The 18003-nt window shown below is 39.0% G+C and overlaps 1 protein-coding gene across 2 annotated transcripts in view; it reads left to right on the top strand.

Annotated features, from left to right (window-relative positions):
• Positions 1–18003, top strand: part of MYO3B (myosin IIIB) — a 382159-nt gene that overhangs the window by 148486 nt on the left and 215670 nt on the right. For both annotated transcript variants that reach the window (XM_088022122.1, XM_088022121.1), the window contains exons 8-12: positions 1647–1802; positions 13401–13497; positions 14454–14570; positions 15093–15197; positions 17542–17625. In XM_088022122.1, coding sequence (XP_087878248.1) covers positions 1647–1802; positions 13401–13497; positions 14454–14570; positions 15093–15197; positions 17542–17625 — 559 coding nt within the window. The remainder of the gene's footprint in view (positions 1–1646; positions 1803–13400; positions 13498–14453; positions 14571–15092; positions 15198–17541; positions 17626–18003) is intronic.

Genomic DNA, 18003 nt, shown 5'->3' with positions numbered 1-18003 from the left:
TACACCTGTACTATTCACCGTAAACTACCAGGAGGTTCCTTATTTTCTGGGTGCTTAGGGAAGCCACATTTATTTTCCTTTGGTAGTCACATATACATATACAGATGAATATACATGGAATCTAGGGAAGACTGCTAATATAAAGACGTGAACACAGTATTTTTTAAGAATGTGCACTGATTTATTTTTGGTAGGAAAAATAATAGGTTATACAGAAGTCCCCTGAACCCATAAAAGTCAAATGATTGATTTCTTCCCATGGCAAGGCAGAGGTGGTATTTATAGTCATGCAGGCAGCAGAATGGAGATAATCTAGGTTCTTTTGGCTTTTCTGACTGAAAGCTCCAGTTCCAATAGATAGGAAATCCCTTGCATCAATTCTAAAACTGACTGACTAGGAAATTTACTGAGTATCTTTTTAGGACTAGGAGGTGAGGGATGTGGAAATGGTTTGAAATGTAAACTGCAAAGGTTAAAGTCATTTTGTAAATCCAGCAGTTAAGGATTGTATTAAGAATTCTGCATAAATGTTTGAAAATATGTTCAAGGTGAGGCTGATTTTTTTTTTTTTTTTTACCATTTGTGAGTGCATTTCATTATTTAAAATATGTTGTGTCTTAGATGTTGCTGGCATGTCACTCTTGGGAAAACTGGAAATGTTTGTTTCACAGAGTGGGCAGAATGGCATTTAGCATTTATGCTAAGCCTCCAAAGTGAGCTAAAGACTGATAGCTTAAAAGGGCAGTTGTTGAAATTTCTTTCTCCTATCAGGGACAGCTACTCAGAATGGAAATGCAATGGTAATTGGAGGGGTATTCATCAGATTCAATTTCGCTAGAAATTTCCTTGTATCAGAGTCATCTTGAATAACATAGGGCATACAGCAAAATGTACTAAATCATTGTTTCTTTGAAAAGGGCATTTGAATCTGAAACGGAAAGTGGTTACACCAGTGTGGTTTTAACCAATTAACCACAGAGGAGTTTAAATGCAACCCAATTTTTACCATTTTCAATGGGCTTTTTGTTCCCTGTTTGCATAATTCCACTCCAGTTCATCTGAATTATATTGTAGTCACTTCCTGTTCTGAGGTTTTTCTGTTTCAGAAAAACATTAGAAATCAAGGTGCTGGAGTTTCTCTGTGAAGGTTTCTTTATGATTAGTTTCTTTCCTTGAAAGCTCCTGAATGCATTTTCCCTACCATCAAATGGTGGGCATTTCATATGTTAGGATTTTATTTGAGTGACAGTATATAATTTTATATGTTTCTAAGATATATGGACTAATCAACTTGACTCCATTGCAAACATTTTTTCTGTAGTGAAAGTTCAGACAGAAACTTCAGTCTGATCAGTCTATTTTTTCAGTGTTTTGAGTACTTCCCAGTTGATGACAAAAATTTACTGTTTTTAATATATACTTAACCCAAACTAAAATAGACTTCTGATGTACTGATTAATTCGACCAGCAGAGAATTATCATTTTTTTTTACCCTCTGGTACATATGAATAAAGAAAGAGCTGTGTAAGTTTAGTGATCAGGTTTTATAAATGAGCTTTTTTTTTTTGCCTCCTCTCTCTCATATTCACAGGGGAACCAGGTATCTAAGATTGTACTTTGGATTGTTTGTTGATTTTTGCAAACAGGTGTCTTATTAAGGATTTTGAAAAGCGGCCTTCTGTCACACATCTCCTCGACCACCCATTTATTAAAGGAGCCCACGGGAAGGCTTTATTTCTGCAAAAACAGCTGGCCAAGGTCCTCCAAGACCAGAAGCATCTAAACCTTGTTGTTAAAACCAGGTATGGTACAGAGCGTCTTCCTACTTCCTCTCTCTGGTTATTTATAAAAATGGCATGTCATGTGTTTTGATTTGCCCAGCATTAGTACTGGTAATTATCACATCCCTGCATTTTTGAGAGTTTCATTTACATGACATTAAGTACTCCATACTCATGGATGAGATCAGGAGAGCTTTAGAAACAAGCTGTCCGTTTGTGCTCTAATGGCTAATATCTCTCAACTGTGGCTGAAATCCCACTCTGCCCTCATGTTCTGGTTAAAAACCAACATATACATATATTTATATTTAATATAAATATGAATTTTTTTAAACCAATAAAGGTAGCTGTATGAAAACAGTCATGGCTGAGATCGTGTGAGAAATCTTTACTTGGCCATTGCTGATTAAAAAGCAGAAATGTAAGCTGTAAAGTGATTTTGGAAAGATTACAAGTTAAACACTGGAGGATTTTTCAGGAATGTGCTCTGAGACCCTATTCTTTAGTTAAAAATTCCCTAGAGGCAATTTAGTATTTTTAAATGATTTTTCTCCCCCCAGGCGATGTCTATGCTATCCAAAACAACTGTGATTCTCCCTCCCTGCCCCATTTTTCTAAAGGGTAGATTTTAAGAAATAAACGTTCATTTTCAGGGGCAGTTGCTTAAAATGGTATTCCGTGGTGGTCTCTAAGAAATAGATCTTTGGTTTCTGTCCAGAGGGTGGCAGAATTTCTCTTTAAATTTTTTTTAAATGCAAATAAACCTGCTTCCCAGCTCAGCAATTATTTGGTTTTATAAAACTGGCCGGGATGCAGATAAGCTCTAATCCGTTATTATTAAAGGAACATTCGAAGGACTGGAGGTGAAAATAAAATATCACTAGTCACAAGTTCTGGAAATATTCATGTCTACTGCAGAACACTGTTTACAAATCAAAAAAGCATGGGAACTCTTGCATCTGGAGGCATAGTTTCAAGGTGACTATATCTTGCTGATTTTCCCTACCACCACCAAGTTCCCTTTTGGATAGCTCAAAACAAATTTTTTCCTGTTCTTTCCCCCTTTTGACTGTCATTTGTGTTTCTGTGGCTTGCCCATAGGGTAGAGAAATTCTTGTGACTTGGTACCTTTTTGAAGCAGTAGGAACTTGTGTTTAAACCCCAAGGAACTAAAATCCCTTTTCTTCCCCTGTTTTTGTTCCTGTAGACCAGCCTCTGCCCCAAAACCACTCACCTCCGCCCCATCCCGCCCCCAGCACACACGCACCAGCACCAGAAAGGAAGATGAAATCAAATCAAACAGACCAAGCAAAAAAACAAACCCAACATAAATGCTCTAAGTTCAATCAGTCTTCTCCTCCTTTTCTCTATGTTCTGAAATCTGCTGCAGAACAATTTCTAAGACTTAGGTTGCAAAGTTATGCAGCTTTTCACATTTGCCTGACTTTGCCTGTCCAGATGTATATTCTCTTTTTAAAGATGTTCCTTCTTTTGGCATAAAAAAATCAGACTCCAGTCTCTCTCACCCACTTTCTCTCATTTCTCTTTTTAACTTCTTTGCTCTCAAAAGCGATATATGGTGGCAAAGGCTTCTTACAGGGTCTTTGTAATCTTCAGTGTCACTCAGGAGTTTGTGTTTCTTTGAAAGTCATTAAACACGCACATACACACACACACACACACACACAACCAACCAACCAACCAACGACGCCTGGCTGGCTCAGTAAGTAGAGCATGTGACCCTTGATCTCGGGGTCATGAGTTCAAGACTACGTTGGGTGTAGAGATTACTTTATAAATAAATAAATAAACTTTAAAAACCCCGTAACCTCCATATATCTAAAGTTGTGAGTTTACAAGATAAGGTGGGGAAACGAAAGAAGACTTGAAGCAAGTGATAGATGAGTGAGGCAGATGCCCCACCTACTACTTTTCTGTACAGTTACGGTCCCCCAGCAGGCAGCACAGTGTGGTGGTTAAAGCCCCTGGCGCTGTGGGGTTAAATCCCAGCTCAGCCCCTCAGGGGCAGGTTGTTACATTGGTCTGTTCAGAGGTTTCCTCCTCTATAACATGGGGGTTCTTCTGAGGGCCAAGTGAGTCCATATATAAAAAATAAGTAGACTGGGTGGGGGGATGGGTTAGCCTAGTGATGGGTATTAAGGAGGGCACATTCTGCGTGGAGCACTGGGTGTTATACGCAAACAATGAATCATGGAACACTACATCAAAAACTAATGATGTGATGTATGGTGATTAACATAACATAATAATAATAAAAATAAAATAAAATGACAAAAAAAATGAGTAGACTAGCTCTTGATACAGAGTTAACCCTCACAGTGTTAGCAGTTGTAGAAGTAGTATATGGGGGTCTATTTAATTCAGAGTCCTTCATTTCTGTTTAATACTACCTACCTCTCGGCCTTAATTAGTATAAATTCATCTCTGTTTATCATATAACATCATGAAAATAAACAGTACTGGGCTACTGAATATTAAAAATACCAATTTCTATCTCATTTAAAATATAATTTATTCATTTATTCCTTCAAGAGACATTTATATGTGTGCATGTGTCAGGCCCTCTGCTGAACAGAGGGACTACAAAGGCAAATCAGATACAGTTCCTGATAAAGAGCTGAGGGTCCAGTGTGTGAAACAGACAAGAATCAGATGAGATCAGTTCAACATGAAAAGTACCCGAATAAAGGGATGCTGGGGTAACTCCCGGGACACCTGGGAAGAAAAGACCCTTGGAACTGGTGGGAGGATGATCCTTGAAGCATCCTGAAGAACAAAGAGTTGAGGAAGGAGATTATTCTAGGTAGAGGGGAATAATGAGCCGTGAGCAAAGGGCAAAGGCACGGAGGCTGGAGAGAGCTTAAGGAATTTGGTGAACACTTAGTTGGCATTGCTGGAGCTTGGCCTGGAACAGGGGAAGGGAGAAACAAGGCAGACAGGGGCCAGGTCGTGATGGGCTCAGGAGCTTGGATTTGTCTCAGGCACTCAGAAGCCACTGAAGGTTTTTAAGCAGGAGTGTGCTCCGGGAAGGTCATTCTGATTGCAGTGTGAGAATGGATTGAAGCTGGGCAAGGCAGGAGCCAGAGAGACAAGGGAGCAGATTGTGGCAATTGCAAGTAACAGAAGATACTGAGGACTTCGTGGTGGATTGGATGAGAGAGATCAGGGAGAGAGAGAGAGAGAGAGAGAGAAGTGTTACCCCAATTGGGCTGCCTCTCTGCCATGGTTAAGACTATAATCAAACAGAAATTGTAAGACACTAAGAGACAGAGATCAGTGAAGAGATTTTGCTTCCTCTTCCTAACCTACCAAATGCAATGTCAAGTACTTCCAAATATTACACAAAGTTTCCACCTTTCTGTAAACATTCAGCAGTGTTCCAGACAGCCCTAGGTCCCCCAGCCGGAGAGACTTGTTTAGTGTTGAGAACTAAATACAGAGAAATGAGACCTACAGACTACAGGAAAAACTGTCTTACTGTTCCTACGAAGGCAGGGAATGTTCTGTCAACTTTAGTATTTTCTCCACGGGAGAGAGAAGTTAATGGTTTGAGGGGAAGAAAGCAGGTTCTTAAAGGATGGGGCAAACTTGGACAGGTGAAAGGGAGAATCTTATATAGAGGAAGCAAGAGGAAGTGGGAACAAGGGCCTAAGGGGGGGATTGACCTTAGGAAGACCCTTTAGGTGGGGAAAGACACAGAAAGGTTAGATGAAGATACCCAGAAAATTTGAGGAGTGAGAGTGGGGGTAGGGAGAGGGCGTCCTATGAGGCAAGTCGTGGTGAATGGCCTTTATCTTTTAAAAAAAAAGTAAGCAAGGTGGTCTCAAAGTTAGGAGTGGGCTTGGACACCAGGAAAATGTTAACTCTTTGAAATAGCCACGAGGAGGAATATTATAAAGGGTCCACTAAAGATGGACATGATTGCTCAATAGCACAGAAGACCCAAGAGGAACTTAATTGAATAGCGTTCCATTGTAGTGAAGCTAATCACTGTTTAAGATAATGCATGTAGAACATTCAGGAGATCATTCGGCACCAGAACCTCTAAAAAAATGTACCATCACTACCACTACCTTTCCTATCTATTATCTCTAGCAATTCTTAGCAACAAGGGGTAAGAGTAGAGAAAGCATATACTCTGGTCTTCAGACTGGAGACTAGCTTGACAGACATGATGGGTGGACAGGGAGACAAGGAGGCAGGGGAAATAAAGATGAGTAGGAGAGTATCCTTCGGATCTTTTTGGGATTTGGAAGAAAGTGAAGCCAGAAGTGGCTTTCTAACTTTTGAGGCCTGGTCTAGGTCAAAGACTGGCAGTTGCAATGCAGATAAAGAGTAGATTCCATGAGTGGATGATGAGAAAGGAATTGTAGAACTGAGATCTTGGGAACTTGAGAAATAACTAGGAGCTAGTCATGTCTGAACTTGTGGACAAATTCAGTAGAGCTAGAAATCAAAGTTGTTAGAGAGTTGACAAGTTGACAAACCCTGAGATCAGCATGTGGGAAGAATTAACAAAGTGATTGGTGGGTGGTGGGGAAACCTAAGACTGACACCAGGGGAATGCATAGAGAGAAAGGAAAATGGGGCTCAAGTGCTAGAGGAGATGATATACAAGGATGGTATGGCATTATTAAAAAGGAAAGATTGGTTAAGGAGAAGTATGGCTGAGAAATGCAGAAGGGAGCAGGGAGGATGCCCCTTCCCCTACCTTTTCACGATGAGTAGGCAGGAAGTGAAGCTGGGGCAAGAGAGTTATGGGGCAGTGGTCTACTTCAGTTCTGTTGAGATAAGTAAGTGTTCAAGAGCAAGGCTGGGAATCACTGGGGCTTGTTCCCTTTAGAGCAGGAGCTGCAGTGTGCATGAAGAAGGGTTTGAATGGTGAGGCCCATCTCCCCTCTCCTGGATCTAAGCATTCTTCTAAGTGGTCTCCTTGTGTGGAAAGTGAGGCCATGATCCATTTCCCTTTCACATTATGTATATGAGGCAACTGTGGAGAAGCAACATTGTGTTGAAATTTGATACTCATTTCCTAATGCTGATTACGGTGTGTGAGTGTAACTGTTGGAATTTAAGTTTTTCCAGTAACTTATAATTTTGCCATAGCATATATTTGATTCAGGTATGTTAGAGCAGTTATAAAGCCAAGACTTACTGTCTCAAAGGAGGTTAAAAAGCCCTAAAATCCTGTGAACAATAGTTGGGGGCTATATTTTTTTACTTAATTGTCAGGGATGCTTTTAAACACTTTGGCCATTTCCTTTACATCAGCTCCCATTTCCCTGACCTTCAACAGGACTTTTCCCCCAAACCAGTTTTATAAACCCCTGAATTCTGCAACATCATCTAGTATCATGTGTCATCATTAAAGTTCAGAGTAGACATGAAAACATGTTTTGTTTTAATTCATAAGAATTAGTGGGAAAAGATCAAAACCACTGTCTGGAATGTGAGTAGAGGTAGGGAAGGTGCTGGGTTGGCTGTGCTGTGATTCCCTCCTGCCTTCCAATCTCCCATCATGGGCTCAACGGCAATCCTTAGTAAAATTACAAGATCTAGTATGTCTTTCCCCTGTGGGTGGCTTGGGACTGACTGAAACCACAAATATTAAACCCTCAAATGCCAGGGGTCTATTCTAAGTATTATTTGGTAGAAGAACTAAGTTGCTGTTTGTTTTCTGCTCTGTTTAATGGATTTTTATTCTATCTTTGCAATTTGCCTGAGGCTGATTAAAACCATGACCTCAGCTTTTCTGATTTTCTTTTCAACCTGCAGCAGTGACCTTTAAACAGATTTCTCACTGCTTAACAGTCTAGCCTTCCCCAGTAAGTCTTGCTCATTCACTTCCTCTTTTACCTGCAAACATGCACACACATTCACATCCACCATACTACATACAGAGTTCCTGGACTCCTGTGTAAATGAATGACTTATGAATGATTACTTTATCAAGTGCTGAAGATGCTTGACACATAGGAGGTTAAAGATCGTCCTGTCCTCCTAACAGACACAAAATAAATCCACACCAATATAAGTAATATCTGCTGTCTATCTATATGTTTGTAACTGAATAAATAAATTAATATTTTTTTTGATGTTGTCACTGATTCTTGCTGCCTAGAGAAGGTGAGTATATCCAGTTCCGTTTAATATGATGATAAGATGCTGATTGATTGGAATTCTGGCCCAAACCATGCTTCAATGAAAAAATAGGGAGATACTAGAGTGATTTCTACCCAAACAATTCTGTTTTTTAATCTATGTATTGTAATGTTTGTTGGATAGATACAAACTTAAGTTTTAGGTCAAGATAGAGCTCATGTAGTAGTTAAAGTTATCTAGGTGGTATCTCTATCCATGTTTGACTCTCAGTAAAATGGTATCACACCTAGATGGTCTGCTATTGTTTTTCTCATTCTACGTCCATGATTATATAGTTAGAGTCAAATAAAAGTTTCTCTTTCATCAACATTGTTATCAAAGGGTATATTGAAATGTAAATAATGATTTGGAAGAAATAGAAATATAGAGAATAGAAATATAGAGAAAGAAATATACCTTCTCTAGTTTTGAGTAATATTTTCCTCACTATATAGATAGAATCCATTGAATGTGGTATGATAAGGGAGTTCCTCTGATCTCTCAGATTCCTCTGATCTATCCAACTTGTCAATTTGTCCCTGAGCACTGTCCATGGCCACAGAAGCCTTTGTCTTTAGAGCCTTGAGGACCACCACCTTTGAGCCTGGACCTTTTTTCTTACTCCTTCTCTTCTCTCCCCCTTTTTTCTCCACCTTCAACAGATTTTACTTCCTTTTGTTATCTGGAATCTGGTGGGAGAGTTAGACATTCTCCACTCCTTCCAGTTCCACTCTTGAAAGGAGGGGAGGCCTCTGAGCCTGAGTGTGGAGGAGCTAAGGTGGAGGTATCCTTCACAGTGGTCCTGTTGCAGTGTGACTGTCCAAAATATCATCAGGCATTTCTCAGTGCAGCATTTAACCTTTCTCACTAGCACATCTCCTGTAATTATTAGGCTAAAACATTTTTGTTTCCTTCCCATCCTGAATTATGTTTTAGAGGGCCTCCTTTTGCCTTGTTCTTGATCATAGTTGGGAGTGAAGAGAAGAATGCATCCTGCCATGCCTATGTGAAGCCCTGTTTTGACCTATCTCTATGGAAGTCACTGCTTCCACAGGCAGATTCGACAGATAGGAAGAGGCTAAGGGATTAAGGAATTACTTTCAAACAAAATACATAATATTTGTCAAAATCTTTCATAGGTCCAGCAGCTTGAACAAAGAAGTCTGTAGCCCAATGATGAGATATTAAAGAGCATGCATACACAAATGATTTTAACTATAATGCAGACATAGAGATGAAACTGTAGTGATGACAGCAGTACTTCAGATATTTATTCCAAGAGAACAATCCTCCCAGTGTCTGAACCAGTTTGGTACCCTCTGCAGCTTGTTTCTCACTCATGGGCTGGGACTAAGACATTCCAAAGTCTCTCCCATCTTTTGCCTCATCTGTGCCTACCCTTGTCTTACAGGAACTCTTAACCTCTGCCTGTCTCAGCCACTCTTCAGATCTAGTTCTTACTCTCCACCCATTTCTTTGGACTTGATGTTTCAGACTTGCCCTTGTTCCCAGCTTACCTGAGCCAGGAATTCTGATGACAATTAGTCCTTTTCCTGATCCCTGAAACCTAAGGTCAGTCCTACTCACTATCCACCGCCCCCCACGAACCCAAACTCCAGGAACCAGCCCAAGCCAGAGCTTTGAGTTTCTTCCTTTCTAAGCTTTAACCCCACAAACTCCATTTGTCTAGGAAGCCAGGCTTGGCATCCAGCCTACATAGAGCCTCATAAAAACAAGTAAGAATCTAGCAAAAAGCAGTATAGACTTTACTGGGATTTGAAAATGACTTTTGAGTCATTAAAACGTATCCTCTTGATTTAATAGAATGCCTTTTACTATTCTTCCATCCACTATCTATCTATCCATTCCTCTGAGCTTTGAAACTTTCAGTCTAAGTACCTTGTAGTTGGAAAGGAATTCTTTAGCAAAAATTGATGGTAGATGTTTTTCTCAAGTAAGGCACTGGATGGAACATGTGAATTTAAAGGAAATTTAAGTTGGTAATTGCCAGGGACAGCAAATCATTTAATGAAAGAAAACTAAAAAATGTAAACCAAATTATTTTCATTAATTTCAACTAAAAATAGACAAATAGAAAACAATGTAATACTTTTTATGAGTATATGTAAAGTCTAGGATAATTTTTTAAAAACAGATAAGAGCTGGAATAAGTAATTTTTTTGTCTTCAGTGGACTCTACAAATCCCATAGCCAAAGGAATGAAGCAGGTGGCAATTTGAGAACACTAGTTGGGGAAGGCGGAGATGGGGCTAAGAGATATTTTTTTTCCGCTGGTTGAGGAAACGAAGTGGTCTTGATAGAGTGGAAATACCTTGCATCAACATCAACTTCTAGATTGCCAGCTTCAATTTTGGAAGCAAATAAGTCTAAGGAAATTGATTGCCAACAAGCATGGGAAGAGGTGAAAACATGGCTAATCACAGCAGGTAAACTCTTTTAAAAGTTGTTTATAATATAAGGGGAAGTTTTTTATGAGAATCAATCTCAGATTTGCAGACAGCATCTGCATTATTCCTGGAGATTAAATCTGTATTGGTATATAGACAACCTTCTGTAGGGTTCAAAAGATGGCAGTTTTGATCCTGGTGGTATATTGCATTGTACATGTTCACCTTGAACATCACAACTTTCTCTAGAGTTTATTTATTTGTGATATTGCAAGTGAGGTTTTGTCAGTATTTCCATTTTTGGTTGGCTGTAAAAATGTCATACAGCATGAAGCCTGACATCCCTGTATGCAGGTCAGGCTGCCTTTACGGTCAGGTCAGGAGTTACTGAAGGAAAAAAATAATCCATGGGAAACTTGCCATTGATTCAGTGGTATTTCAAATTCTGATTTCCCCAATCTTCTTGTTTCTGTTTACTTCTTGAAGTCCCATGCATTCTATCTAAGGTATTTAGTTGCATTCAGTAGGGAGGCAGATTGGAGAGTGCTTACTCCATCTTGACTGGAACCAGATCTGTGGATGATTTTTTAATTCCTCATTTTCTTTGTTGAAGATGTATAGAATAAACTCTAATTTAGCCTATTTCATACAATAGCAAGGTAGGAATTTAGGAAGGAGGTAAATTAATCATATTTAATATGATGAGGATTAATAATTTTCTTAAAAATGTATATTTCATTTCATGATGAACTTCAAGGGAAAAAAATGCTTAGGTTTTATGTGAAGAGGATTTGGCCAGAAATATGCATCCTCCTGCTGTTTTGTTTAGCAAAGTGGCTAGCTAGAAGCAGGCAGCAGCTCCGAGTTTTAGTACAAATTTGTATTTCAATTCAGTCTGATTTCTGTTTGACATCACTAATATGTTAGGACACAGATGAATAAACCCTTGTGTTTAATAATTTTTAAAATGCCTAGGTTATAAATTTGATTTTATTAAGTAAAATTAAGCTTTATCTATTTTGGATCTCTATATGGATTGGCAGCAAAACTGGCTCTAGCCCTGGAAATGACTAATACCACACTTCAGATACCCCTTCTTCAAATCTATCAATCATGGGAATTGGGAAGTAAAATTTAATAGGCAAGAAGAGAAAAAAAGTCAATGTTTTCTTTGCCCATTTCCATTATATTATAAAGTCAAGATTCAATATGTAGAGCTGTTGAATTTGCATCTTCCTTTTTGCCTACTTCTGTGAAATGCATGTAGCAAGGGACAGAATGTACAACAGGATGCTGACGCCTGCTACATACAGCAAAATGTTCGGTAAAGCTAGCTTCTGGGACCTGGCAAAATAAAACTGTATCCCGTGAAGCTGTGATGATGGTGAGCATGACAAGTGACAGTGAAGGACCATGCTGTGATGCTTCTGAAGTAACAGTACCTGGAAGGGATCTTACACGTTTTTGCTTAGTTATTGGTATTCCGAGTAATATGTAGAGTTGTGCAAATTGTTGATTCCAAATTTTGACAATACTTAGTACATGTTTTCAACTCTTTTACATTTTTATATCCATGACTGTATTGCTTTCACAGCCCCCTGTGAGATAGACAGTCATGAGAGGTTCTGTTTATAGATGAAGAAAACTGAGATGCAGGCTGCTAAGGGAATTGCTCAGTGGCCCACAACACATTCCTCAGAACCCTGAAACAAGGACCCAGAGCTTTTAATTTCTAAGCTGCTGCTTTCTCCCTACACCACATTGAGTAGTGATACCTTTATTGAGGAATTACGGGAAGGCCTACTTTGACTTGAACTAATTTTTTACCTTAAAGAACTATATTTTGGTATGCCAAACGAGATTAGTATTGTTTGCCAACCAAGTTTTTTGTTTTTGTTTTTTATTTTTGCCAGCCACGTTTTTTAAATGCCTGTGGAGTAATGCCCTGCAAGAAAAAAATCTCACATATTTAGACAAGGGGATACATATAAAGATACTCAGTGCTGCTTTGTTTCTGTAGCAAAAATTGGAATCAATCTAAGTGTTGGCGATCGAAGGACTGAGTAAATAAATTGGTATATATTCATATGATATAATATTACCCAGTGATTAAAGTGACTGAAATAAGGGCATCTGGGTGCCTCAGCTGTTAAGCGTCTGCCTTTGGCTCAGGTCATGATCCCAGGGTCCTGGGATTGAGTCCTGCATCAGGCTCCTTGCTCAGCAGGGAGCCTGTTTCTCCTCCCACTCCCCCCGCTTGTATTCCCTCTCTCGCTGTGTCTCTCTCTGTCAAATAAATAAATAAAATCCTTAAAAATAAATAAAGTGACCAAAATATGTATACGTATGTGTATGTACATGTATATAGTCTAAAAAATCATAATGTTGAGTGGAAAAAAACAATTTTGCAGAATGAAACAGCATGTTATTTTTATAGTTAACACATAGAATATGTATATTGCTCACGTGTATGACCAATATTTAAAAATAGACTGGAAGGATACCCACCAAATAGTAGTCATTCAGGAAAGGGGAGTGGGATGAAACATGGGTAGCAAAGGATTTCAGATAAATAAGGTAAAACGTAAACATTTTTGATTCATTGATATTTGCTCTCAGTTTTAAATATTTTTCGAAAAGTTGGGGTTGATGCTGGTGGATCACAGGGGACCTCAAGGGCAGTACCTGGGTAAGAACTATATACCAGACAATGAGCAGAAAGAACATGAGATATTTATTTCGAGAAAGGCTGTGGTTGGCATTTAAGAAGAGCAGATATAAGTCTTAGATGGGCCCATTTGGCAGTATTCCTCCCTGTGGTAGCAGGGAACCTTGAGGTCTGGAGTTCACCTTACCCCAGATAGCTCTACAGCAACAGGGAGAGGGCCCTGCAGCTTGGGGACCTGGACTGCACTTGCTCTTCCTGTCCGCATCTCTGAAGTCTCTGTACATGTCACGTGGGAAGATTGTGAATGAAACATTTCTGTGGTCTACATTCTGCTACACTTTTTACTGTATTAATGCTAATATTCTCTGGATAAATTTCTAGGCATGAAAGAATGCATACCAGAAGACCCTATCACGTGGAGGATGCTGAAAAATACTGCCTTGAGGATGATTTGGTCAATTTAGAGGTTCTGGATGAGGTACTAAATATTTAGTAGGCAATTCTCACTGATGACATTTGTTTCATGTGAATGATCTGACCTTTTTCTTGTAGACCATGTTCTCCTAAGGTCACTTGAAAATTAAATTGTTTGTATAGCCTTAGGGTGAAGCTCAGGGAGCATTTGGTTGCTGTGACTATGACCCTGTGTTGTGTTCATTTATAGTCCCCCAAATGTCCTAAATGATGAAGAGGAAAGGATTTGGATTTTTTCCAATAAAGCCCTTTATATTGTGAGCCTAAATGATTTATTACATCACCAGAAATTATTTTCTGTTTTGGGGAAAGTGCAGTTTCACTCTTAAGTCAAGATAGTTGTTTGTTCTTAATAAAGAGTAGCTTTATTTAGGGAAATAGTGAAGGATAATATAGCTTGAATTCTAAATTTGGAAGCTGTGATATCCCCATTTAAAGTATGCATGTTTAATAGAACTGTTAATTGCACTGAAACTGCTTTTGCTGATTCTAACTCTAGAGACCTTTCACTACAGTGCGTGATTCACTAAAGTGTAATATTGAAGTGTTCGATTCCATATTCCCACCACATAAATTTTAAGTGCAATGCTTTGAGAAATGAAGTTACTGTTTTTTCTATACTTTTTCAATAGGAATGGCCTATTAAATCAAATTCTAAGGAGAGCATTTTGTATGGATAAAACAAGTTTTTCATAATAACAAATAAAACCTTTGTTGGCTATCTCGGTGTCCTTTAGCAAGTCCTAAGTGGACCTTATTCTTTCAGCATATTTCTATTTTTTTCTTCTCCCAAGGCAAATATCTGCACTGAGGATCCTTAGGGTCACTGTATGATTTAAATTGACTACTTTCCTCTTTTAGAAAAAAACATTCTTATGAGACTAAATTTGTTGTTATTTTTAAAATTCTTTCTTGGTTGGAAATAATGTTTACTCTCAGTACTATCTATCTTCTTCTTAGGATACAATTATTCATCAGTTGCAAAAGCGTTATGTGGACTTGCTGATCTACACATATGTTGGAGACATCTTAATTGCCTTAAACCCCTTCCAGAATCTAAGCATATACTCTCCACAGGTAAGGGGTGCTGTGGGAGTGTGTTGCTCCTTAATAGGAAATTAAAAACCACAAGGTAAAATGAAAAGAAGGGGAAAATGAGAATAAACTGCTGCTGCTTTAGCAGTGTATACCCCAGCCTGCAGATAACAATACAACGCAGATGGAATTCTTCTCTTTCAGGAGCAGCTTTTTAGAACAAGACATAATAGTAATAGCTAACATTCATTTAGTGCTTGCTACATGCCAGGCACTGACTTATCTCACTCACTCCTCATAATCTTGTGAAGCAGGCACAATTACTAAAGCTGTTTGGCAGATGAGGAGACTTAGCATGGCGAAGTTAACTCCCTTGCAAAAGCTCATGAAACTAGTAAGTGAAGGACTGGGATTTGAACTTATGGAGCCTACAGACTCCAGAGCCTGTGGTTCTATAGCCTTCCTGATGCTACAACTCCCCTAACAAGTGACAGAGCCTTGGTTTCATGGGCAACAGGTACCAGAGCATTAGAAGTTTTCTTTAAATTAATTTTTTTTCTTCAGTTTTCCAGACTTTATCATGGGGTGAAACGTGCCTCAAATCCTCCCCACATATTTGCCTCAGCAGATGCTGCTTACCAGTGTATGGTTACTTTCAGCAAAGACCAGGTAAGACCTCTCCTTCCTTCCCTGCCAAGTCACACAGTAGGATGTGTACTGTCTTCCTCTGCAGCTCTTACGTCTTCCTGAAAACTCCATTCTGGTTGCTGGTGCTGATTCAAGGAAATAGAAAATGAAAGAGTAGCTCAGTGGAACAGGAACAGTGATAAAGTTAGAGCAGCCAGAGAACGTGAAAATTCTTTTGGGTAAAGTGAAGCATTCACATGAAGAGCATTCAGTTTCCCTGATAAAATGTATTAAGAGTGTTTCTAATATGAATGTGAGAACATAGAGCCAACACAAACCTGATTACATTACTACAACTGTAATAAAAACAGAATGTAGAATGACATAAATGAAATTCCTTCTTCTTAAGGACTCAGAATTTTCACGGTTTGGTATTTTTTGTATGAAATATTGCACACAGGTTGACAGTGATCAAGCCCCACACCATTTAGCTGCTGAGAAATTGTGGTGGATTTGGTAAAGACTGAACAGATTTTAAACTCAATGCTAATTAAACACAGAGTTCACCCATACAGCTTCCCTCTTTGGACCTCCAACTCAGGGTGGTGATATATCCAACCTTAACCCTTCTTTTACTTTCAATATGTATATTTTCCATTGTGTCTTTAGTCTGTTTGAAATATAAGTAATAAAACTGGTAAGAAAGTTTTGTGAGAGAGTTACTGTGTATAAATTTCCTGAGATCTGTGAAGTCTCAGCTATGGGTTGGTTAAGGAGTAGGTGAAACTATAACCGTGCAAGTTACAAAATGGAGTACATGGATTCACTATAGGTTAGAAACCTGGCTTCTCTAAATTCTTACCTTTCCCACAGACTTGTGAAATGTCCATGGATTTCATAGAGAGGAAATCAATGGAGAGAGATACATTTATTTCTCAAGTTGAGAAGTTGCCCCACTGTGTTTTTTCTGACACTGAAGGTTGTCTTTTCCAACACCAACCAATTCTTTGATTTTCCAACAGCAATTGGATGACCAACGGTTCAATTCCATTCAATTCTGACACTCACTTCCCAGAGTTAGTACAGACCCCACATGGTCAGGGCTCAGCCCCAAAGACTGCCCCCATCTCAGATGCCAGCCACAAAAGGGGTGCCCAGGCAACCTGCACTTCTTCCTAGCCTACAACCACCCTCAAGTCTGACAGTTCACTGGAACAACTCAGGAAAGCACTCAAATTTACTGGGTTAGTATAAAGGATACAACTCAGGAACAGCCAAATGGAAGAGATTACCCAGGGCAAGATACAAGGGGAGAGGGGTGGTGCAAAGCTTCCATGCCTTCTCTGGGCATGTCCCCTCCCAGCATATCAAAATGTTCATACCAGAAGCTCTCTGAATCTTGCTGTTTAAGAGTTTTTATGACTCAATCTCTAGTCCCTTTCTCCTCCCTAGAAGTTGGGATGATGGAGCTGAAAGTTTCCACTCTTTCATCATGTATTTGGTCTTTCTGGTGACCAGCAGCTTTTGGGAAGCTGTCTTGGGCTCTACTTTGAACCACCTGGTTAGCAGTTAGGTTTGGTTGACAGGGACTTTTTTGTGAATAACAAGAGATGGTCCTATTGCCCCTGTGATTCAGGAAGTTCCAAGGGTCTTAGGGGCTCTGTGCCAGGAACCAGAGACAAAGACCAAATACATGTTTTTTATTATACCACACCTACTAATCTTCTTGATACATAAAGAGCTCCTAGGAATCAATGATAATTAGACCAGTAATACAAAAAAAGAAAAACAAACAGGCAAAGGATATGGGGTGGTCACAAAAAAGAAAATATGAATAATTTTAAACATATGAAAAGATCTCAACCTCACTCATAATAAAAGAAATGCAAATTAAAACTACCCTGAGAGACCATTCTTTTATGTTTCCGATTGGCAAAAAATCCAACATACCCTATTAGTGAGGCTGTAGGAGAACAGGCACTTTCATGAATTGGCCCAGTCCTTAAGAAAGCAATTTGGTACTCTCTATCCAACTTACAAATATCTTTTAGTTCAACAACCCATTTCTAGGAATTTATTCTATAGAAGAACCTGCATGTAAATATAATGCCCTATGTATAGGGTTATTCACTGCAGTATACTCCTTATGTATCCATCAATATGAGACTGGTTAAATCGACTATGGTACATCTGTACAATGGACCAAGCAGCTGTGAAAAGGTTGAAGAAGCTCTCAGTGTACAGAAATGGAAAGATTCCTAAGATAAATCATTCAGTGAAAAAATGAAGGTGTACAGTAGTGGATATTATATGAAAACCATCCCTGAACATACAAGTTGTTTACTGTGCTATGAATTCATCACTCTCACTCCATTTTCTGTGTCAGTGCATCGTCATCAGTGGAGAAAGTGGCTCTGGGAAGACGGAAAGTGCCCACCTGATTGTTCAGCATTTGACTTTCTTGGGAAAGGTATTGACTACCTGTTTTATGTGTCGTGGCTAGAATCCTTGCCAGTGTAACTGCATATTGTATAAATGATGGGAATACTGGTTTTCATTAGTGGTTACATAACAACCTTCCATCTTTATTATGTTTACTTCCTGATAACGAGGCCTCTTAAGTTGTCAGCAGGCCATCCCTCTTCCATGTAGTGATGAAAATAATGCCAGCACGAATTTACTAGATTATCAGCAATTTTCTATGTTTTCAATGTAATAGAAACATTTAGCCATTAAGTAGTAAAAGTGGTTAAACTCTAGGAACAGGATCAGGGAGAGCCACTAAGGCGATTAAAGGATTGGAAAATAGAAATCTTTGAGCAAAAGTTGAAGGAAATTTTTAGCTTGG

This window comes from Eumetopias jubatus, unplaced genomic scaffold, assembly GCF_037043125.1.
Source record: "Eumetopias jubatus isolate StellerSeaLion01/CBP00866 unplaced genomic scaffold, mEumJub1_p1.0 scaffold_3, whole genome shotgun sequence".
NCBI classification, from domain to species: domain Eukaryota; kingdom Metazoa; phylum Chordata; class Mammalia; order Carnivora; family Otariidae; genus Eumetopias; species Eumetopias jubatus.
The sequence above is the reverse complement of the archived record's forward strand: the minus strand, read 5'-3'. Positions and strand labels throughout refer to the sequence as shown.